General features: G+C 44.4%; 1 protein-coding gene across 1 annotated transcript in view; it reads right to left on the bottom strand.

Annotated features, from left to right (window-relative positions):
• The window catches only part of RYR3 (ryanodine receptor 3), a 566,953-nt gene that overhangs the window by 190,694 nt on the left and 357,643 nt on the right, over positions 1-18,616 (bottom strand). The window contains exons 33-38 of the mRNA XM_028850703.2: positions 14,285-14,371; positions 13,675-13,901; positions 11,188-11,983; positions 10,392-10,592; positions 5,540-5,642; positions 4,485-4,622 (exon numbers count right to left, since the gene is read on the bottom strand). Of these exons, the coding sequence (XP_028706536.2) occupies positions 4,485-4,622; positions 5,540-5,642; positions 10,392-10,592; positions 11,188-11,983; positions 13,675-13,901; positions 14,285-14,371 (1,552 nt within the window). The remainder of the gene's footprint in view (positions 1-4,484; positions 4,623-5,539; positions 5,643-10,391; positions 10,593-11,187; positions 11,984-13,674; positions 13,902-14,284; positions 14,372-18,616) is intronic.

Here is an 18,616-nt window from a genome sequence, read left to right as displayed (position 1 = left end):
GTGGCCGGATCTCAGCTCACTGCAAGCTCCGCCTCCTGGGTTTACGCCATTCTCCTGCCTCAGCCTCCGGAGTAGCTGAGACTACAGGCGCCCGCCACCTCGCCCGGCTAGTATTTTTTTTGTATTTTTTTAGTAGAGACGGGGTTTCACCGTGTTAGCCAGGATGGTCTCAATCTCCTGACATCGCGATCCGCCCGTTTCGGCCTCCCAAAGTGCTGGGATTACAGGCTTGAGCCATCGCGCCCGGCCAGATGTTCTATATTCTAACACCACTTTTGTTTTTCATTCTGACCTCGTGAGCCTTTGTTGAAGCAGCTTTTTTTTTTTTTTCTTTTCCATTAAAAATGCCTTTTCCTTCTTATTTTCTCCATCCATCTACATTCTTTACGGACAATTTCTCAACTCCTCCTCTGGCCACCTACTGTATTTTGTCTGTACTTTTATTACAATACATCCAACCTCATGATATATTTTAAGTTGCCTCCCTGTTTTCTTCATTTTTAAGAGCCTCAAGTGACCAATATTCAGTAGGAGGTCAAAAAGATTGGTGCCATAGAGCTGAGTGTGGAAACAAGTACGACATGCTCCCTGCATTAAGACCCAACGAGGAAAACAAATACATATACAAACACCTCACATAAGGTGGAAAGTCATACATACACTATTAGAAATTCCACAGTATGGAAGGGGTAGAGGGAAGGAGAATGAGTTTGAAAGACTTCACGGAGGAGGCGTTTGTGTGTGCCTTTAGGAAGAGGCTCTTTGGAGAGAATTTAGATATCTTACTTTGCATGTGAGTATTTGTGTTGAGGTGCTGGGACTTATTTTGTATAGATGTTTTCTTCGTCTCAGCACTAAACATGCTACAGCATTTAGCTGGCAGAGAATTTTGGTTTAGGGCTGCTAGACTGTTCAGTGAATAGGCAAGAACTCACACACGTAGGGGCTTTGGGGCTTGACAGGTTCAAGGTCACCTCCAGTCCTGGTCTTCATTAGAAGAAGAGTGGCAGGGGAGAGGAGGTGCTATTCAAGGCCAAGAGTACCAACTAAGCTCTGTGAGAGGTAACATTCTGTGGCAAACAGCACACGGCTAAAGACAGAAGAGGGATGTTCATCTCCTCAGACAGACTCAGCCATGCTCACCTATAACTCAGTTCTTCACCAATTCACCCAAAGCTGAATTGCAGTGAGTCATCTCAAGGACTCTAAGCACAGAAATAAGATGCCAGGACGGAGCTTCCTTCTCCCATGGGAAAGCATTCAACAAATGGCAGAGATCAAGAATGTACCAAATTTTAATCGGTAAAATTTAACAGGTGATTTTTATTTTGTTAATTTTAGAATTTAGCAGAAATATCTGGTCAGCCTCCTCTGGAAGAATAATTCAGTGCCTATATATTTACATTCAAGGAAATGCTGCTTAAACTGCAGCGTTGGAGAAGTACTGGCCAGAATGAACAGGCAAAAAATTTTCTAGGGAATTTTCTGGATGGAGATACGAAAAAAAAAAAGTGACTTAGTATAGTGACTACTATTGTTAGATTTTTTCACTTGTTCATTATCATTTGATCCTTTGATAATATTGTAACAGCTTTCATTAACAATATGGCTTGGAGTTAATTTAGGCAAATCCCTTCAACACTGAGCCAGCTAGCACATTTCAGAACATGAGTTTCAGGACACTGTCGCTCTCTCTTTCCTAGAAAAGTTGTGGCTTCTCTGCAGGTCATCTGGCCAACATCAGCTTCTCATAGCGGAGGGACTGAAGGGTGGGCCCACCACCACTGTATCTGAAAACGATTCAGATCTTTGGTTTGCTGAACTTTTAAATCTTAAAACATTGAATTCCGCTGGGTTCAGATTTGGAGTCACAATAGTGAGATATCTCACAGATGTAGCAGGCAAGATAAAAAGAGTGATTTTAAAAAGCCATTCCATATGTGTTTGCAGCTCATGGTATGTATGCTGGTAAGCTCTTTGGCAAGGCTCATGGTACAGTGGAAAAGCACAGTACAATACAGAGAGTCAGAAGACCTGCCTTCAAGCCATAGCTTTACTCACTTCAGGTACCTTGTGCTGGTGACAATCAGACACCAGACGTTTTTCTGGAACCGGATAAGGGTGGAAAGAATAAACAAGTACCTCTTAATTCTTCTGAGTCCTACTTCCCCCAACTATACAATGGAGGAGTGTAGAAAACTAACAGCGGTAAATGAATATGTGTGGAAGTATTTAGTAAACTGCCAATTCATTGTAGAATGTTTCTAACACTATCTACACTTCTATTATTTCATCAAATGCAAGGGTAATAGAAATCAGATACGCAATAACATGAACAAAGTTAACAATAATTTGGAGGATTTTGACCCTTTAATGCATCTGGTTCTGCAGTCAGCAACCTTGTCTCCATTCAGTCATATTAAAAACAATTTATGGGGGTGGTGGTTGTTAAACCACTCTCCAGAATTTATTTTAAAATGCCAGGCTTGAGTGAGGGGATTCATCATGTCTGGAACATTCAGCAGAGAAGCCAAACATGCCTGACCACCTCGCCCATTTCATCTATTTCTGGGATCCCAGGATAGAGAACTTATGACACGAAGCGTGAACCTCTCATAACTCCTCCTGTGGAAGGGAAGAAGCATGAGGTGAAGACACGCAGTCTCATACTGGGCTGGCCTCTCAAGTGTGCACGTTGTGCCAAGATAGACAGAATGTGGTCTGTGTGCCTGAGGCCTGAGGTAGCAGGGCTGCAGACTGCAATCCTTGGTGCCTGAACATCATTCACAGATGTTGGGGGAGGCTTCACAGAGGCCGGTGACAAGTGACTTAATCTCACTGACTCCATTTACCTCACATGAAATGGTCACCTGGTGGGATCCCCAGCTACGACATACTCTCTGTTAAAAAGAAGGTGGGAAAAGGCCAGCCGCAGTGGCTCACACCTGTAATCCTAGCACTTTGGGAGGCCGAGGAGGACAGACTGCTTGAGGTCAAAAGTTCAAGACCAGCCTGGCCAACATGATGAAACCCTGTTTCTACTAAAAATACAAAAATTAGCCAGACATGGTAGTGCATGCCTGTAATCCCAGCTACTTGGGAGGCTGAGGCAGGAGAATCGCTTGAACCTGTGAGGTGGAGGTTGCAGTGAGCGGAGATCACACCACTGCACTCCAGCCTCGGTGACCAAGCAAGACCCTGTCTCAGGAAAAAAAAAAAAAAAAAAGATAAAAAGAAAAAAAAAAGAAAAAGAAGGTGGGAAAGAAGCATTCACTTTCAAAATAGACTCTCAGCAGGTGATATAGGAGACATATGGGTAACTCAGCCTATTTTCAGTTCTCCTTTGGTTGCAACCACAAAGGGAGTCAAAACTCAGTTTTTGGGGCTTTAGAGTGCGGCTGGCACACCCTCACAAAAGACCCACCCTTTCCAGAGTGACTGATGGAACTACCCTATCAAGGGTTGCCAGTGCCAAGTCCCCCATACACTATTCCAGAGGTTTCAACACTTCTGCTGACGAATAGTGAGATTTGTTCCCTTCAGAGATATTCTGACAAAGATGAAAGGTCGACATAAAGGGCAGTAAGATGTATGAACCCCAAAGTAGTGTTTTCAGACAAACCAATCCTATCTTGACAGTCAATTGCTCCAGTCTATGATTTGAAAGTGTGTTCTAAGATGGATAGGAATAGGAAACAAGATAAAAAGCAATGATATTAAACCTGAGAAATTCCTTCTTCTTTAGACAAATGATAAATTTGCTGAATCTGTACCAACAAGAGGACTGACTATATATAATACTCAGACAAGACAATCTTCCTCTTGAAATTTCATGTCTTAGAGACAATCTAACAGCCCTGTAGAACAAGTTATAATCTTGTTTCATCATGGGTCACAATGGTAGGAGTCATCGATAGTATAAGGATTTTAGAGATAAATCTGGACAAAGCTCGGCATTGTTGAAAAATAGAAAGTTAAAATCTCTAGGATGCTACATTTTCAAAAACCATACCCCAAATCCAAAAACACCACCCCCAAACTCATATCCTATTTCCTTTACAAACTCTCTTTTATTATTATTTTATTTCCTCTCTGGGGCAATTTTCAATTTCCAATTTTTCAAATGGAATTGACAGAAACAATGATCGTTAAGAAACAATAATGGCTAAAAGAGGAAGACTATGGAAACATAAAAGAAGATCAGGCATGTATTTACAGGCATCTCTAAGTAGAACAAGACAGCAAGAACAGACACCAAGCAATCCATCTCAGGTTTCAGAACAGTCTGAAAGTAAGTTTCTTCAATCAGAAGAAAGGCAGAACCCAAAATACATAACAGAACTACCAGCAATTATAACATACTGCCCAGATGCTTTCTTTGAAGTTAAGCAGCCCATATCTATCTTATAGTATTGGTTAAAAAAACAGTTACCTTAATTAAGTCTTAGAAGAGCACCCTATCATTTAAAGGCAATGTCACTTACTGGGGCATCTCTCCTCCTCCTCCGTTGGCTGTTCCTTCTCTGGCTTGGGTGGGCCTTTGATTTTGTAAACCAAGGCACAGAGTTTTCCCGTCCAGGAGGTGTCCTCCTCCTCCTCTTCCTCTTCTTCCAAAGGAACCCCTTCCAAGCCACAGAACAGGGTGAAAATCCAAAGCAGTACATGAAACCATCATGGCATCAGAAAGAACATTTAAAAAACTGTTTCCCATCCTTCTGGAACTTTCTAAAGATACTACAGGCAACCTCTCATAAATATTTACCTATCTTATAGCTTTTGGAAAAAAAATGATTGATTTCCTGTCTATCAGAATATCAAGTAAGTTTAATCCTAAAACGGGTGTTTTGAATCTGTACCCCCAAAACCTCCGGAAGAGTGTATGGGGGATTACATACACTCTTACAGTGTTGAAACCTCTGGAAGCATGTTTGGGGGACGTGGCCCTACAGTCTGTAGAAGGAGTTAACATTGAGTTATTTCAAATGAAAAACTTGTCAATTACCCACGTATTATTCAACTTACCCATGTACAAGCAACATAAATGCCAAGAGCCACTTAAAACCAGTAGGTACGTATCCAAGTAGAGATTGCTGGCTGAGAAGCCTTAAGGGCAGAAGTTACTAAACACCACCTCCCCACACACAGCCACACCTAACAGCTAAAAAGCAAAGGGATCAGAATCTTGTCTGACCTGGAAGCTGAGAGTTCCAACTAACTTTAAGTAAATTAGGTGAGGTTTATATAAGGAACAGTTATCTTCATTCTTTTGCTAGAAACGCAACCCTGTTTCCTCTCTATATCTCTGCACAGGCTCTTCCAGGTAGAAGGAATTTTGTTCATATATTCTGCCAGGGTTACTTCTTGTATCTTTTCTGACACAAGTAGTTGGGATAGAGTCACGTCTTGAAAGACAGTATTACAATTTTAAATACAAAAATAACTTCCCAACCCACCACTAGCTTTCTAATGAAGGAATTAGAAATTTCTAATTTCTAAAAACAGACTTTTCTTGGACAAAGCCTTTCTCTGGGCAGCTCACCACAGTGAAGGAGAAGGTCCTCATGGAAATCATACAGCTCCTCCCGAAGCTCCTCTGGGCAGGGGCAGTTCTCTCCCAGTTGAAAGTTAAGAAGCATGTTGATCTTTGAGGGGCAAGAGAAGAATAGCTAGTCGGTTCTCAATGTTGGCCAAGGGAACTCAGATCCCACCTTAGACAGACACATTCTTTGCAAATTTATTTTGTTTAGTGATTTTTTTTTTTTTTTTTTTTTGGTAAAAGTGGCCAACATTTAAAAGTAGCTTCCACCTTTTTCTGATTCTAAAAGTAACTTATTAATTGCATAACATTTGGAAAATATCTAAATAAGAAAATTTACTGTGATTCCACCACCCCAAGATAACTACTGTTCATATTTTAGCTAATGTCTTCCTGACATTATATATGCATACACACGGAATGGATCACATTCCAGATACACCTTTTAAAAATCAGAGTTTTCTGCTTAATGTTTCTTGAACATTTTCTTATTTTCTTAATCTAATTTTTAATAGGTGCATTGTAATTATATGGATGAATAATTTATGTAAAATTAACTGTTATGACATATTTGTTTCTATTATTTGTCCTTATAAAGTTGGTTTGAGTTTCCTTTAAAATAATTTTTGTTCATGTCTCTGATTATTTTCTTAGAATAAACTCCCAGAAGCAAAATGACTAGAGCAACAGGTTTGTATATTTTAATAGTTTTTTATATGAATTTACAAATTGCCCTTCAGAAAGCTTACAATAATTTGCATTATTAACAAATTTATACAAGTGTGTATTACTATGTCATCTTCATTATAGTAACGAGCGTTAACACATTTTCAAATATTTTCAACTGAATGGGTGAAAAATGTCATATCCCTGTTGCTGTAATTTATGCTTAATTGGTGAGGTTGAAATTTGTTTTTTCACACGTAAAAATTAATTTTATTTTGTATTTTATAAATTTGCATCCATATTTTTCCTCCATTTTTCTACTGGGTAATTATCTTAAGAAAATTTGCCCTTGAGTGCTTTGCACACCTCTAGATTTTTAACTTTTTATATACTTTTATATACTTTTATACTCTAAATGTATTGCCCAGTTTTTAGTCAGCTTTTAAGTTTGTCTACAAGTTTTTGTTTTGTCATGTAGGTTTATGTTTTTCAGTGCCAATCTATCATTCTTTTCTTTTAGTTTTTGTCTCAGGGATTTTTTTTTTTTTTTTTTTTTTCAAGACAGAGTCTTGCTCTGTTGCCCTGGCTGGAATGCATGCAATGGCATGATCTCGGCTCACTGCAACCTCCACTTGCTGGGTTAAAGCGATTCTCCTGCCTCAGGGTCCCGAGTAGCTGGGATTACAGGTGCACACCACCACACCTGGCTAATTTTTTGTATTTTTAGTAGAGATGGGGTTTCAGCATGTTGGCCAGGCTGATCTCGAACTCCTGACCTCGTGATCCACCCGCCTTGGCCTCCCAAAGTGCTGGGATTACAGGTGTGAGCCACCGCACCCGGCCTCACTCAGGGTTTTTAGTAGTTTTTGTGCTATGGACCCCTCTGAGAGTCTGGTGAAACCCATGGATTGCTTCTCTGATTAATATTTTAAATGCACAAAATAAAATACATAGGACTACAAAGAGAAATAATTATACTGACATACAGTTATCAAAACTATAAAAATCAAATTTGTGATGTAGTAAGATATGTACTTCTTTATTAACTCAGAGAAAACAATCTAGTGGCAGGTCTTATATCCACTGTGGTCTTGAGGTAGTAAGGAATGAAAATTTTTCTAGATACCGTAACCACTGTAATGTGATATGAAAAAAGGTGCAATTTGGGTTGGTGACAAAGTCAGTTACTTGTTTTGCTGCTCATATTAAAATAAGAAAAGAAATGCTATCAGAGATCAATGAAAATAAAGCTGTCATTCATTTTGCACTCAGGTTCCTGGGTCTCCGAATTCTGCCCACAGGGCCATGACCCCAGGTCACTGAACATCTGGAGGGACAGAAGAAATAACCAGAGGTAAACATTTTGCTACCTCAGCCAGGATAACCCAAACTCCTTCTGTTTAGGATTTCTAGGTTAGACACATTTACAATCTCTTATTAAATCATGAACCTTATGTAGCATTGTTAGGAGGAACTCTACTCAAAGCTCTAACTGCAAACCATATTTTGGAAGTAGGTAGAGGTATTGTTTGTGAGAAAAAACATCCACAAAACAGGTGGGAAAAGTCATGTTTGTGGTTTTTCTGTGAGCTAAAATTACGGTAATTATATTAACAACATATGCTGATTCGTTGTTGATTAAACATAAGATTTGAAGATCTGGTTTCTGAGTTAGAAAACTAGTTTCTTTACTAAAAGATCTTTCTTTTGGCAGAACATTTAGGAAGCAGGGGCTTCCCTGCCTGTAGGACATACAACAGAAAGCTGGGCTGAGCTGAATTTTCTGCTGCAGGCCATGCCCTTTAATAACGTCCTCTTGGAAATGAAAGGGCAGCTGGTAACGCTTGGCTAACTTGCCAGCAACCCTTGGACTAATCTCAGTTTTACCTTCTTTTGTACTTAGTCATATCCCCCAATTTTTTCCATCTTCCTGAATACTCTCTGGATATAGGGCTTAAAAATCTATTTTCTCCTCAAAAGTTGTAGAAGGATATCACTGTTTTAAAATTCTAATTTTCAGGCATCCTATTTTCTAAGTGATTTTGCATGACTATTCTCTGAAATTGACCTAAATCCACCACATCCTTTGATGACATTAAATCTTCCTGATATTGGTAACTCCACAGGTAGGTGCCTTGTAGAAGTGAATACTCTGGGGGGGATGGCAGGAGGACAGCTGAATCTCATAGCGGTAAGTGCCCCTCCTTTCATTTTTATTCCCAGACCAGCAGTATCAGCATTACCTGAAAACTTGCTAAAAATGCAAATGCTTGGGCCTCACCCTAGACCCATCGTATTAGAAACCCTAGAAGTGAGGCCCGGGCATGGTGGCTCACGCCTGTCATCCCAGCACTTTGGGAAGCTGAGGCAGGTGGATCACTTGAGGTCAGGAGTTCGAGACCAGCCTGCCCAACATGGGAAAACCCCATCTCTACTAAAAATACAAAAATTAGCTGTCATGGTGGCACATGCCTGTAGTCCCAGCTACTTGGGAGGCGGAGGCATGAGAATCACTTGAACCTGGGAAGCAGAGGTTGCAGTAAGCTGAGACCATGCCACTGCACCCCAGCCTGCATGACAGAGCAAGACTCTGTCTCAAAGAAGAAACCCTAGGGGTGAAACCAAGCAAACTGTGTTTTATTAAGCCTTTTAAATGATTCTGATGCTTGCTCAAGAATCACTGGTCTGATACATTAGTGAAGAATTTCTTGAGTTACAGACTTTGAAATGAGTCTGAAGAGATTGATCAGAGGATTGTTTAGAATACTAAAGGAGGGTACATACTCATCATCCCTTTGCTAGATGTAAAATGAGAAAGTCTTTTGGATTGACTGGAAAAGATTATTTGCACTGTGCCAAATGCACGGGTATGCTGTTTTGTCAGGAATTACTCTTGAAGGCTTTACAAATGTTGTCAAGCTGTTTTTAGACTGGCAGTGGATCTAAATGGCAGCCCAAGAGACGGTAGAAGGTATGGAGACAGAATGGGGAAAGGAAGGATGTCAGCAAACATTGTCCTTCCCACGAGCCAGAACCATGAGCAGCTACATCCATGAGGACAGTACTGGGTGGGTAACCCCAGGCTTGGCTGGGAGAAAGACATGCCAGAAAACATGTGTGAGCTCCACTCACTGGGTCACTGATGGAAGGTCACAGAGCCTGGGATGAAGCAACTGCAAGTATCTCCAACAATAAAACTAACAGTAGCTCGCTTAGTACTTACAGAATGCTCACTCTGTGACAGGCGTCATGCAAAGCAATCTAAATGAATTATCTCATGGGATCCTTGCAAGAACCCTGGGAAGGAGATGCAAAAATTACCTACATTTTGCATCTCCCTCCCAGGATGTATACATATATATGTATATGTATATACATAATCCAAAGATCTGATTTCAAAACAAAAACTACTTTCTTCACTGAAAGATTTATCTTTTCTTTTGAACACTTAGGGAGCAGTGGCCAACCCGCCCACAGGGTCTAAGTGAGCTGCTGAGCAGTAGGGAAAATGGAAACTCTTATTCTACAGATGTGCCTTCCTCATTTAGAAATTTCTCACCAGGATCTCGACTCTTCTTAAAGAAGCCCTTCCCACTGGGGTAAGGCTAACCCCAAGGTGGGTACTGTGAAGAATGAATACAACAAATCACAAAGGTGACTCACTCGCTCAGTCCCCTTCTCCAGGCTCCGTGGAGCTGGGGAGGCTTTGTGAGAGAGTCGTGCCACTGGCGAGGGGGTTTAGACACATTGGACGAAGAAGACTGGGGGCCAACTCTCATAAGTAGGGGCAGGTTGACCCTATTCTGTTGGTGTCTGATGGACAGGTAGTGACTTCTGGAAGGGTTGGCAGAAATCCTTGTGAGTGGTGTATCCTTGCTGAGGAGACAACTGAATCCCAACAGTGGTCTGGTCTTTGAATCAGTAATGGAGGCATTGGAGAGGGTGAAAGGAGAGAGGAAGCCCTGCCGCATGTGCAGTTTAGAAAGGGGTATTTTTTCCCACCCAAGAGAATTGGCACATATTCCTTAGCTTTCAGGACTAGGCCTGTCTCCTGCTATTGCAGTGGGTCTTTTCATCTTCCATAGCTCTGGAGGCTGCCCCAGAAACCATAGACGTTTCGTGTGCCCTGTTCCATAGGTCTCAAGTTCTTGCATAGGAACTGGATGGAAGCTCCGGATGGGACCCTCACCTGCTCCTGTGGGGGTGAGCGGAACTCCTTGGTCTTCCGGGCAGTCAAGGCCGCAGACATGTTCAGGGCCTGCATGAGCTCATTGTAGCGGAACTTCTGATTTGCCTGCAGCTTGGAGACATAAATGTCACCAAATGCCACAATGGCCTCCACTCGGTGCTGCAGCTCACAGTCGCAGAGATAGCTGAGGAGCTCACACATCTGCAGTGAAAGTATTATGCATATAACACTTCGTGTACATTGGTGAGGCTGCTGGCATCCCCATTTTACAGACAGTAGCACTGAGACTTAGACAATTAAAGTAAATTGCCACACAGAGGTCATAGAACTGTTACTCAAATCTTCACCATTAAGGTGAAGGCAGTAACCGAAAACAGCTCACTAAAGACAGAGGAAATCTGCCTGTGGAGAGAGAAAATGCTATTTCTAAGAAAGTATTTCCCAGGAAGCTCAGTAGAAAAACCAGCTCCAGATCATGCATGTGAGTGCTGCCTCCCTTCCTGAAATTTTCCAGTCCTGGAGGATGGAAAGTAGAGATGTTTGTCCTTGTCTTCATCTTCCACTGTTTTTTGCACTATTTTTCTGGGATGAGTTGTTTTGGATTGTTATTATTACTAAGCTTATCACTGTTAGAACATATTCAACACCAAGCACCATAATCATCAAGCACTCTTGGCCAGTCACTATGCCGAGCACTTGACATACCTCATCTCCTTTAACCCTCAGTGTGTTCCTGATATTTTTATCAAAGCAGAAGATCTATTAACCTGCCTCCACTTAACCACCTGCAGCTTACCTGCAGCTTGACGGACTCGGGTAATCGAGTCTGCAACAAGCCTTTGACAGGAGCCTCCTTGCCGGCCTTCTCCCCAGCCTCCACAGCCTTCTCCTCCACCTGGGTCACCTCCTCCTTTTCTGTTCCCTCCTCTGTGTCTGCGCTATGCTCCCCAAACACAGAGGGATCAATCAGGAGGAGGATCTGCCGAACATCGTCATCATCAAACACGCCCATGACCAGCAGGGTTCCAATGAGTTTCAGCACAGGCACAAACTGGAACTCCACAGACCCCCCTACGGGGTCTCGGATGTGGGCCCCGCTGCACTGCACCGCCTCTGTCAGCATACTCAGAGCCTTCGTCCTGAGACTCTCCAAGGGAATCTCAGGGCTCTGTTTTTGGTGCTCCTCACCAGTCGCGACAAAGCAAGGGGTGGAGAACCTGAACCCGGGCTTGAGACATGTTCTCAGGCCCACCCCAGGCAGTCCATGCCTCTTGGACTCGTCCGGGAAGAGGCGGATGTTCCTGGTGGTGCTGGTAATGGGGATGATGTACTCGTTCTTCATCATCAGCTTCCTCTCCTTGGCGTTGGCCAGGTGGATGCTGATGAGCAGGTCATAGAAGCCAGCTCGAAGGAGGCCGGGGAGGTACTTGTTGTCAATGGCATAGAAGAGCTGGGAGAGGTCCACGTGGCTGCACAAGGCGTAGGCCACACGGCTGTTTCCCAGGGCGCACACCGCGCTGTAGAGCCTCAGCGTGTGGTAATGGAACCGCATCAGGTCCTCCTGCTCACAGAGCTCCAGGATATCCACACACCTGAGGACAGGACGAGCAATCAGCCACACCAAGGGGAGAAGAACCCACCAGAATCCAGCGATTTCACCCAGCCCAAAGGAGGCAGAGTGGGTGGAAGGATGGAGGGGTCTCTGCCACAGTTTCTCATATGGCTTATCATGCCTCTCTCAGCTCTGGTCCATATTCCAGTTCCTAATACTCCACCACATTTAACTATAAGACTCTCAAAAGCCTGCAAGACGCTGGTTTACCAACTGTGAAAGTCCTCATTATTAGGAAAAAATCCAAAATTCCCAAACAAAACATTCACATATATGAGAGTGATGACTTGGTCATCTTACTTGTAGGATCAAGCAGATCTTGCATTTCCCTGTGTAAAATCTCCTCAGAAAATGTAGATTATGCTTTCGGTCAGTCTACCATCTACATCAGGGGTTCCCAGTCCCGGGGCCATGGACTGGGACCGGCAATAGATTCTCATAGGAGCGTAAACCCTATTGTGAACCGTGCATGTGAGAGATCTAGGCTGCATGCTCCTTATAAGAATCTACTGCCTGATGGTCTGAGGCGGAACAGTTTCATCCCGAAACCATCCCCACTGCCCCCTCCCCCAGTCTCACACACCACTGTCTGTGGAAAAACTGTCTTCCATGAAACCAGTCCCTGGTGCCAAAAAGGCTGGGGACCACTCATCTGGATCATTTGTATGTCCAGTCTATCACTATCCATGGGGTGTTCCTCCAACAACCAGAAAACAATCACACCTGCACTCTTGTCCCGAGAGGAAACACCTTCCAACCTAAAACCAGTTAACATAATCCAGCTGGCTTTCTCCTTGATTTAGAGCTTCCTCGTCTGTGTGGGTCCAGGGCCTGGGCTCTAATCTCCGCTTAGATTTTCCATTTAGTCTGATGCCTCATCATGGATTTGAAGACCCTGCAGAATTGACTGACTTGGCTGGGCTCCTGGTCTTTTCTGCCCCTTTCCTGCCGTGGCCTGCCCTGCTGCCCGTGACCCAGTGGGACATCTAAATGGGACCTATGCAGGTGTCAAATACCTCCACCCTTTCCCATTACGCTGCTTTTTTATTCAAAGAGGTCAAGCAACAGCAATAACTATAACATTTATTCCTTACTACGTACAGAAACTGTACCAGATTATACCTATACAGTCTCATTTCTTTCCTCCCAGAAACCCTTTGGGCGGGCATTTCTCTCACTGTGTAGATGAAGAGAGCAACGTTCAGAGCCCACAAGTAATGTACCCAAGGCCACATAGCCAGAAAGCAGAGAGAGAGAGAGCAATGGGACTGAACCACAGCCGTAATGAACAGCACCTCTTAGAAAGGGGGGACCAGGAACCTGGTTCCTGATTCTCTAAGTCAAGCTAGGATGCCTCGTTCTTGCCCTTCCTGTCATAAAAGATGCATATTTCAATGTAAACTGGTTTTTAATTAAAGGCATGGCGCTGTTCCTTGATCCCAGGCACTAGGAGCTGCAACAAAGGTCCTGTGGCAGCACCTCGTAGTGTGTTTCCTGCTGTTTCTGAGTAATGAAAGTGGGAAGGAATAGAAACTGAGGCACTGGGGAAATCAAGTCATACTGGGACTAAGCAGGATCCAATACAGATGCTCCTGGTTCCCTTCTGGGCTTGCCTGGCTCTGCCTCACCTGCCCCCAGGCCTGCCCCTTCCTTCGCGGGCCCCTCTGGTACCTGTTCTCCTCGGGGATGTGGAGCGCCATCATCTGCAGGGGCTCCAGGCACTGCACCACCCAGCCGTGGCGCTCGCTCACACGCTCGCTCTCCACCTTCAGGAAGCTGTTGGGCATGCGGCTCCAGAGCACGGGCTGGATGGTTTGGACGTCCAGCCGAGGTGGACACTGTGGGACTGGGTTCTTCTCTTCACTCTTGAATATGGCCGCCGACAGGGGCATTGCATTCTGGGGCACGTGGGAAAGGCATTGGAAAAGAAACACACAGTTGCTGGATGACGCACCCAGACATTTTAACCACTATGGTCAGTTAAAGAGGGACAGATGTATCCAGGGACCTCTAAGGGCTTTACTAGCATTAATTAGCACTTCAGATAATGGGTTATATGAGCGTTAATTGATTCTTTCAGCACCCAAAAGAGGCGGGAAAAGGGGAAGATAAGAATGCATATTCTATCATCTGAATTCCACAGGAAAGGGCAGGGCCCGGGGATTGGGGACTTATGGGAAGTGAGCGGGCTTCTCCTGTCTTCTGAGGCCTGGGATTTTCCCCCAATGGTTAGTTCTGCTTTCTCTTGTCATGGCCATTAGATGAGAGGACAAATAAATACCTTCAGCTTTCCAAGTTCGAACTGAAACAAGGAAGTACTTGTAGGCTGCAGGAAGACTGCTGGAAACACTTTGGTGTTGGGCTCCACCTGGAAATCAAAACAAATCGAAAGCTTTGCCCGGAGCTGGGCAAACATCACAGCCGGCTCACCCACTGAGTGTTTTGGTCAACAATCTCATTCCAATGACGGCTAGCTGTCTGGTCATTCTCCACTGCTCAGAAATTCATGGAGACTGGGTGTCAACCAGCAGAGATCGTCACAATTCCACACCTTAAACACTCTACTTGGGGCGGAATAATCTCAGGTCCTTTCACTTTTTCTCTCAGATACCTGTAGCCAGTAGCTTCCTCCAGTGCACAGCAGGATGGGTAGGTGTGAAGCTAACTCCCCACCAAAGGCATACCTGCTGTTGGTCACTGAACAATGTGACGTGCCTGCTCTTCATCGAGCCCAGAGACACGCGGCACATGGGTAGAACCATCATTCTCCACACCTGCCCACAGGAGATGATAACCGGGATAGGGTGGTGACTCAGGCAATCGACATTAGTCAAGCAAGCCCAGGGAGATTCCATGGTAGGGTTTCCCAACCTTGGCACTGCCGACATTTCAGGCCAGGTAGCTCTTTGTGGCGGGAGCCATCCCGTGCACTGTAGGATGTTGGCAGCATCCCTGCCGTCTGCCCACTGCCCATCAGCAGCGCTCTCTGCCCCACCACCATCATGACAACCAACAAGGTTCCCAACATTGCCAAATGTTCTGTGAAGGGCAAAAGCACCCCCGATTGAGAAACACTGCTCTACAGGCAAAGACTGCAAGGTCCCTCACTGGAATAACAAAAGGACACTGTCTCCCTCCCAAATGTCTCACTCTCCCGGGGTTCCCCTGGACTCATCTCCACCCTCTCCACCCTCTTCTTACTCTCCAGCATTCCAGTTCTCATGCTGAAGGGTCTGGGATGCACCGATTGTGCTCCAGCTGCCACTTGGATGAAGCATTCGATTTATCAATGTACCACATCAGGAGCTCCAGATACTATTTGCTCCCTTTGATGGAGGAGCAGCCTCTGAATTCTCTACTACTAAAGTATTTTCAAGGGAGAGTCACTGGAGGACGATGGAAGGCGACATAAAGTCTCCTCACACACTGGGACTTTAATTCCACCAATTGGAACCTTTTAGGTTGAAGCAAACGTAGCCGTTAGAAAATTCTTACAACTCTCCCATCTACAAATGAGGGGATGGCAGGTGTGCTGGACATACTCTAAGGTGACCCCGATGAGTCATCATTCCCCTAGAACTTGGGTCGCGCTTTCAGCAAATAGAATGGCAAAGGTGAAGGGCCTGTCACTTCCTAGACTATTTTATTTAAAACTTCATCTTGGTGGATTGGAGAGACAGCTTCTCCAGATGACCTTGGAAATGTGAGCAGCTATACTGTTAAAAGGCTTATGAGAGAGCCACGGAACAAGGAATTCTTGGGGGTGGAAGGTAGGGAGAGTGGCCCCTGGATGCAGCCAGCATGAAAACAGGACCTCAGCTCTACAAATGCAAGCAACTGAATTCTGCCAACAAGCACATAAGCATGGAACAGGATACTGAGCTCTAGAAAAGAACGCAGCCTGGCTGACACCTTAACTGGATCCTTGTGAGACCCTGGGACTGAGGACCCAGCTACGCTGTGGCCAGACTACTGATCCACAGAAATCATGGGATAATCAATGTATGTTATTTTAAGCCGCTAAATTTGTAGTAATTTGTACTGTGACAACAGAGAATGAGTACAGTGAGTTTTCTTTTTGTCAAAGCAATTGTCATAAGCTTTCTTTAAATAATGAACTTCCTCAATGCATTTAGACATGAGATTTACAAAACCACACAATTTTATGGCTGTGACTTAGAACACTGCATGATTTAGTGCTATCATTTGTTCATGATGAAACAGGCAGGACTGGTTAAACCCCAGACTTTCACCCAGTACATGGTCCTTCTAGTACACAAAAGTGGCCTCACATTTCAGGTAAAAATATTTGGTTTATACTGGATGTTCCATGGATGATATGAAGAGATAAGTGCCAATAAAACCAAAATGTTGGAGTAGACTGCTAGTACTGTCTGGCTGTGCCTGAAATAAGCCTTGTTAAGGACAGTCAACAGATAATTATGTAGTATCTATTATATACTTGCTTTGTGCCAGACCCTGAGTTCACGGTAATGAGACATGAATAGGAAATTATGATCTGATGTTGTTCTGACTTTAGCTATAAGGCAGGAGTCGTCCCTGGGCTGGCTCCCAGATTTCTCAAATGTCCACTATGTGACATCTAGAACAACTTGTGGCCCTCAAGTCACTGCAAACTGAAGGGAGCAGAGCTCCTGTGGCTGAGAAAACTTCATCTGAACCAGCAGGAAGCCCATGTGTGCAAACAGGGAGAGAGAAATGCATTCAGTCGAAGGCTTCCTTGGCTGAGCTAAGTCACACCAGTATAGGGAGCCATATCTTGAAGAGGGAGTTTTATTTTCAGGTCCCTCAGGACAGGTTCCTGAAAACTTCATAAACCACCCAAACTCCAGGGCTCTCCTCAACCCTCCCTGCAGAAAGTAGGTGCTTTGAGAGCATGTAGGATGCCCTGGGATAGGTTTATTTTCCACCAGGCAGAGTGCACTCCCACATGATAAATAAAGGATATTTCTCTTCAGTCACTAAAAGAAGAAGAAACGCAAGTGTGGGCTCATGAGGGCGTAATGAGGATAAAAATGGGCAATTGGTGGTGTGGTAAGCAGGATTCTACAAGGCCCTCTGGGACCCCTGGTTTTACTCTTATGATCATGCTATGTTGTGTGGCAAAAGGCATTCTGCAGATGTAATGCAATTGTACTAACCAATTGCCCTCAAGACAGGGAGACCTTGTTGGCCTTTTCAAATTGCACGAGTCTTCTAAAAGCAGGAATTTTCCTGCTGGAGGAAGAAGGCAAAATCAGAGAAAAACCGAATGTATCCTTGTGGGCTTTGAAATGGAGGGGGCCACATGTAAAGGAATGTGGGTATCCACTGGGAGCTGAGAGTGGCCCTGGCTGATAGCCAGCAAGGAAACAGGGGCCTCAGAATCTATGACCTAAGACCCATAACCTCAAAGAACTGCCAATACCTTGAATGAGCTCAGAAGTGGAATCATCTTCGAGCCTCCAGACTAGCCTGGTTCAGGCCCAGGGCACACTTTGGCCTTCTGAGAACCTGAGCACCCAGTCAAGCCTGCAGAACCCTGAAATAATGTGTGTTGTTTGAAGTTGCTAAATTTTGTGGTCACTTCTCAGGAAGCAATAAAAAAACGCCTACAAGGGGATTTCCCAGCCGTGGGTCAGTCTGGCAACACATACTTGGTGAGCATTCACTAGGTGCCAGGTACTGTTTCATGCATGGGGAGGTGGCAGTGAGCACGGGAGAGGGTCTCTACCCTCAAGGAGCTTACCTTCTAAATGAGGAACTTACATGCCCATGGATTGTGCAACCAGCCCAGATTTAGCACTGCTGTGGTGTGCCACCAACACTTTCCCTTTTGTATCTGAGGCACTTTTCATCACTGGCTGATCTGTTTCGTCCTTACAATAATGGACATCCTTTTTCTAATCATGTGTGAAGGTCATGGCATAGGAACCGGCCTGAATTGAAAGCTAACGCCTCTTGTAAATCCGGATCACATAGCTGCCTCTGTCTCAGACTGGTGTGCCTGGAGTGGCAATCACTGAGAAGTATCTCTTGAAGGTAGATTTTCCTTTCTCAAATTCTCCACTGATTATATTAAGTGGGACAGAAAAATGTGTTCAAACTGCTTATCACTATTTAATGGGGAGGTCTAGAAACATTGTTTGAGAGACTCCTTCTCTCATTGTTTTGGTTTCGAGTCCTTTCTGAATCTAAAAGCCAGTGTATAAATATTGCTGGACTGTTCTTGAGATAATTGAAAAATGAAAATGGCTACAGCTATGGAATAACAACGATCCCACTGTCAGGGACCAGATGCATGGCAGGACACGTTACTGTCTCGCCTGGAATGAGAAGGGGGCTGGCTGGGTGTGAGCTTCTCAGCTTTCTGGACAGAGTCCTGACACCGTCTCCTGTGTAGCAGCATCCTTTAGGGCAAGAGTCAGGACTGGGACCGCTGAGCAGGGCCATGAGGATTTCTATGCACGGGGTGGAGGAAGGCTCTCCAGGAGGTAGGTACCAGCACCCAGCCAAAAGAAGACAACTGACCAGCCTGTATCACCCAGGAGGATGGTGAAAGGTGGGCTAAAGCTGCCACAGTGTCCTCCTCTTCAACATCACGGGCTCTTTC

Source organism: Macaca mulatta, chromosome 7, assembly GCF_049350105.2.
Source record: "Macaca mulatta isolate MMU2019108-1 chromosome 7, T2T-MMU8v2.0, whole genome shotgun sequence".
Lineage (NCBI taxonomy): Eukaryota > Metazoa > Chordata > Mammalia > Primates > Cercopithecidae > Macaca > Macaca mulatta.
Note: the sequence above shows the minus strand (reverse complement) of the source record. Positions and strands in the feature narration are given on the sequence as shown.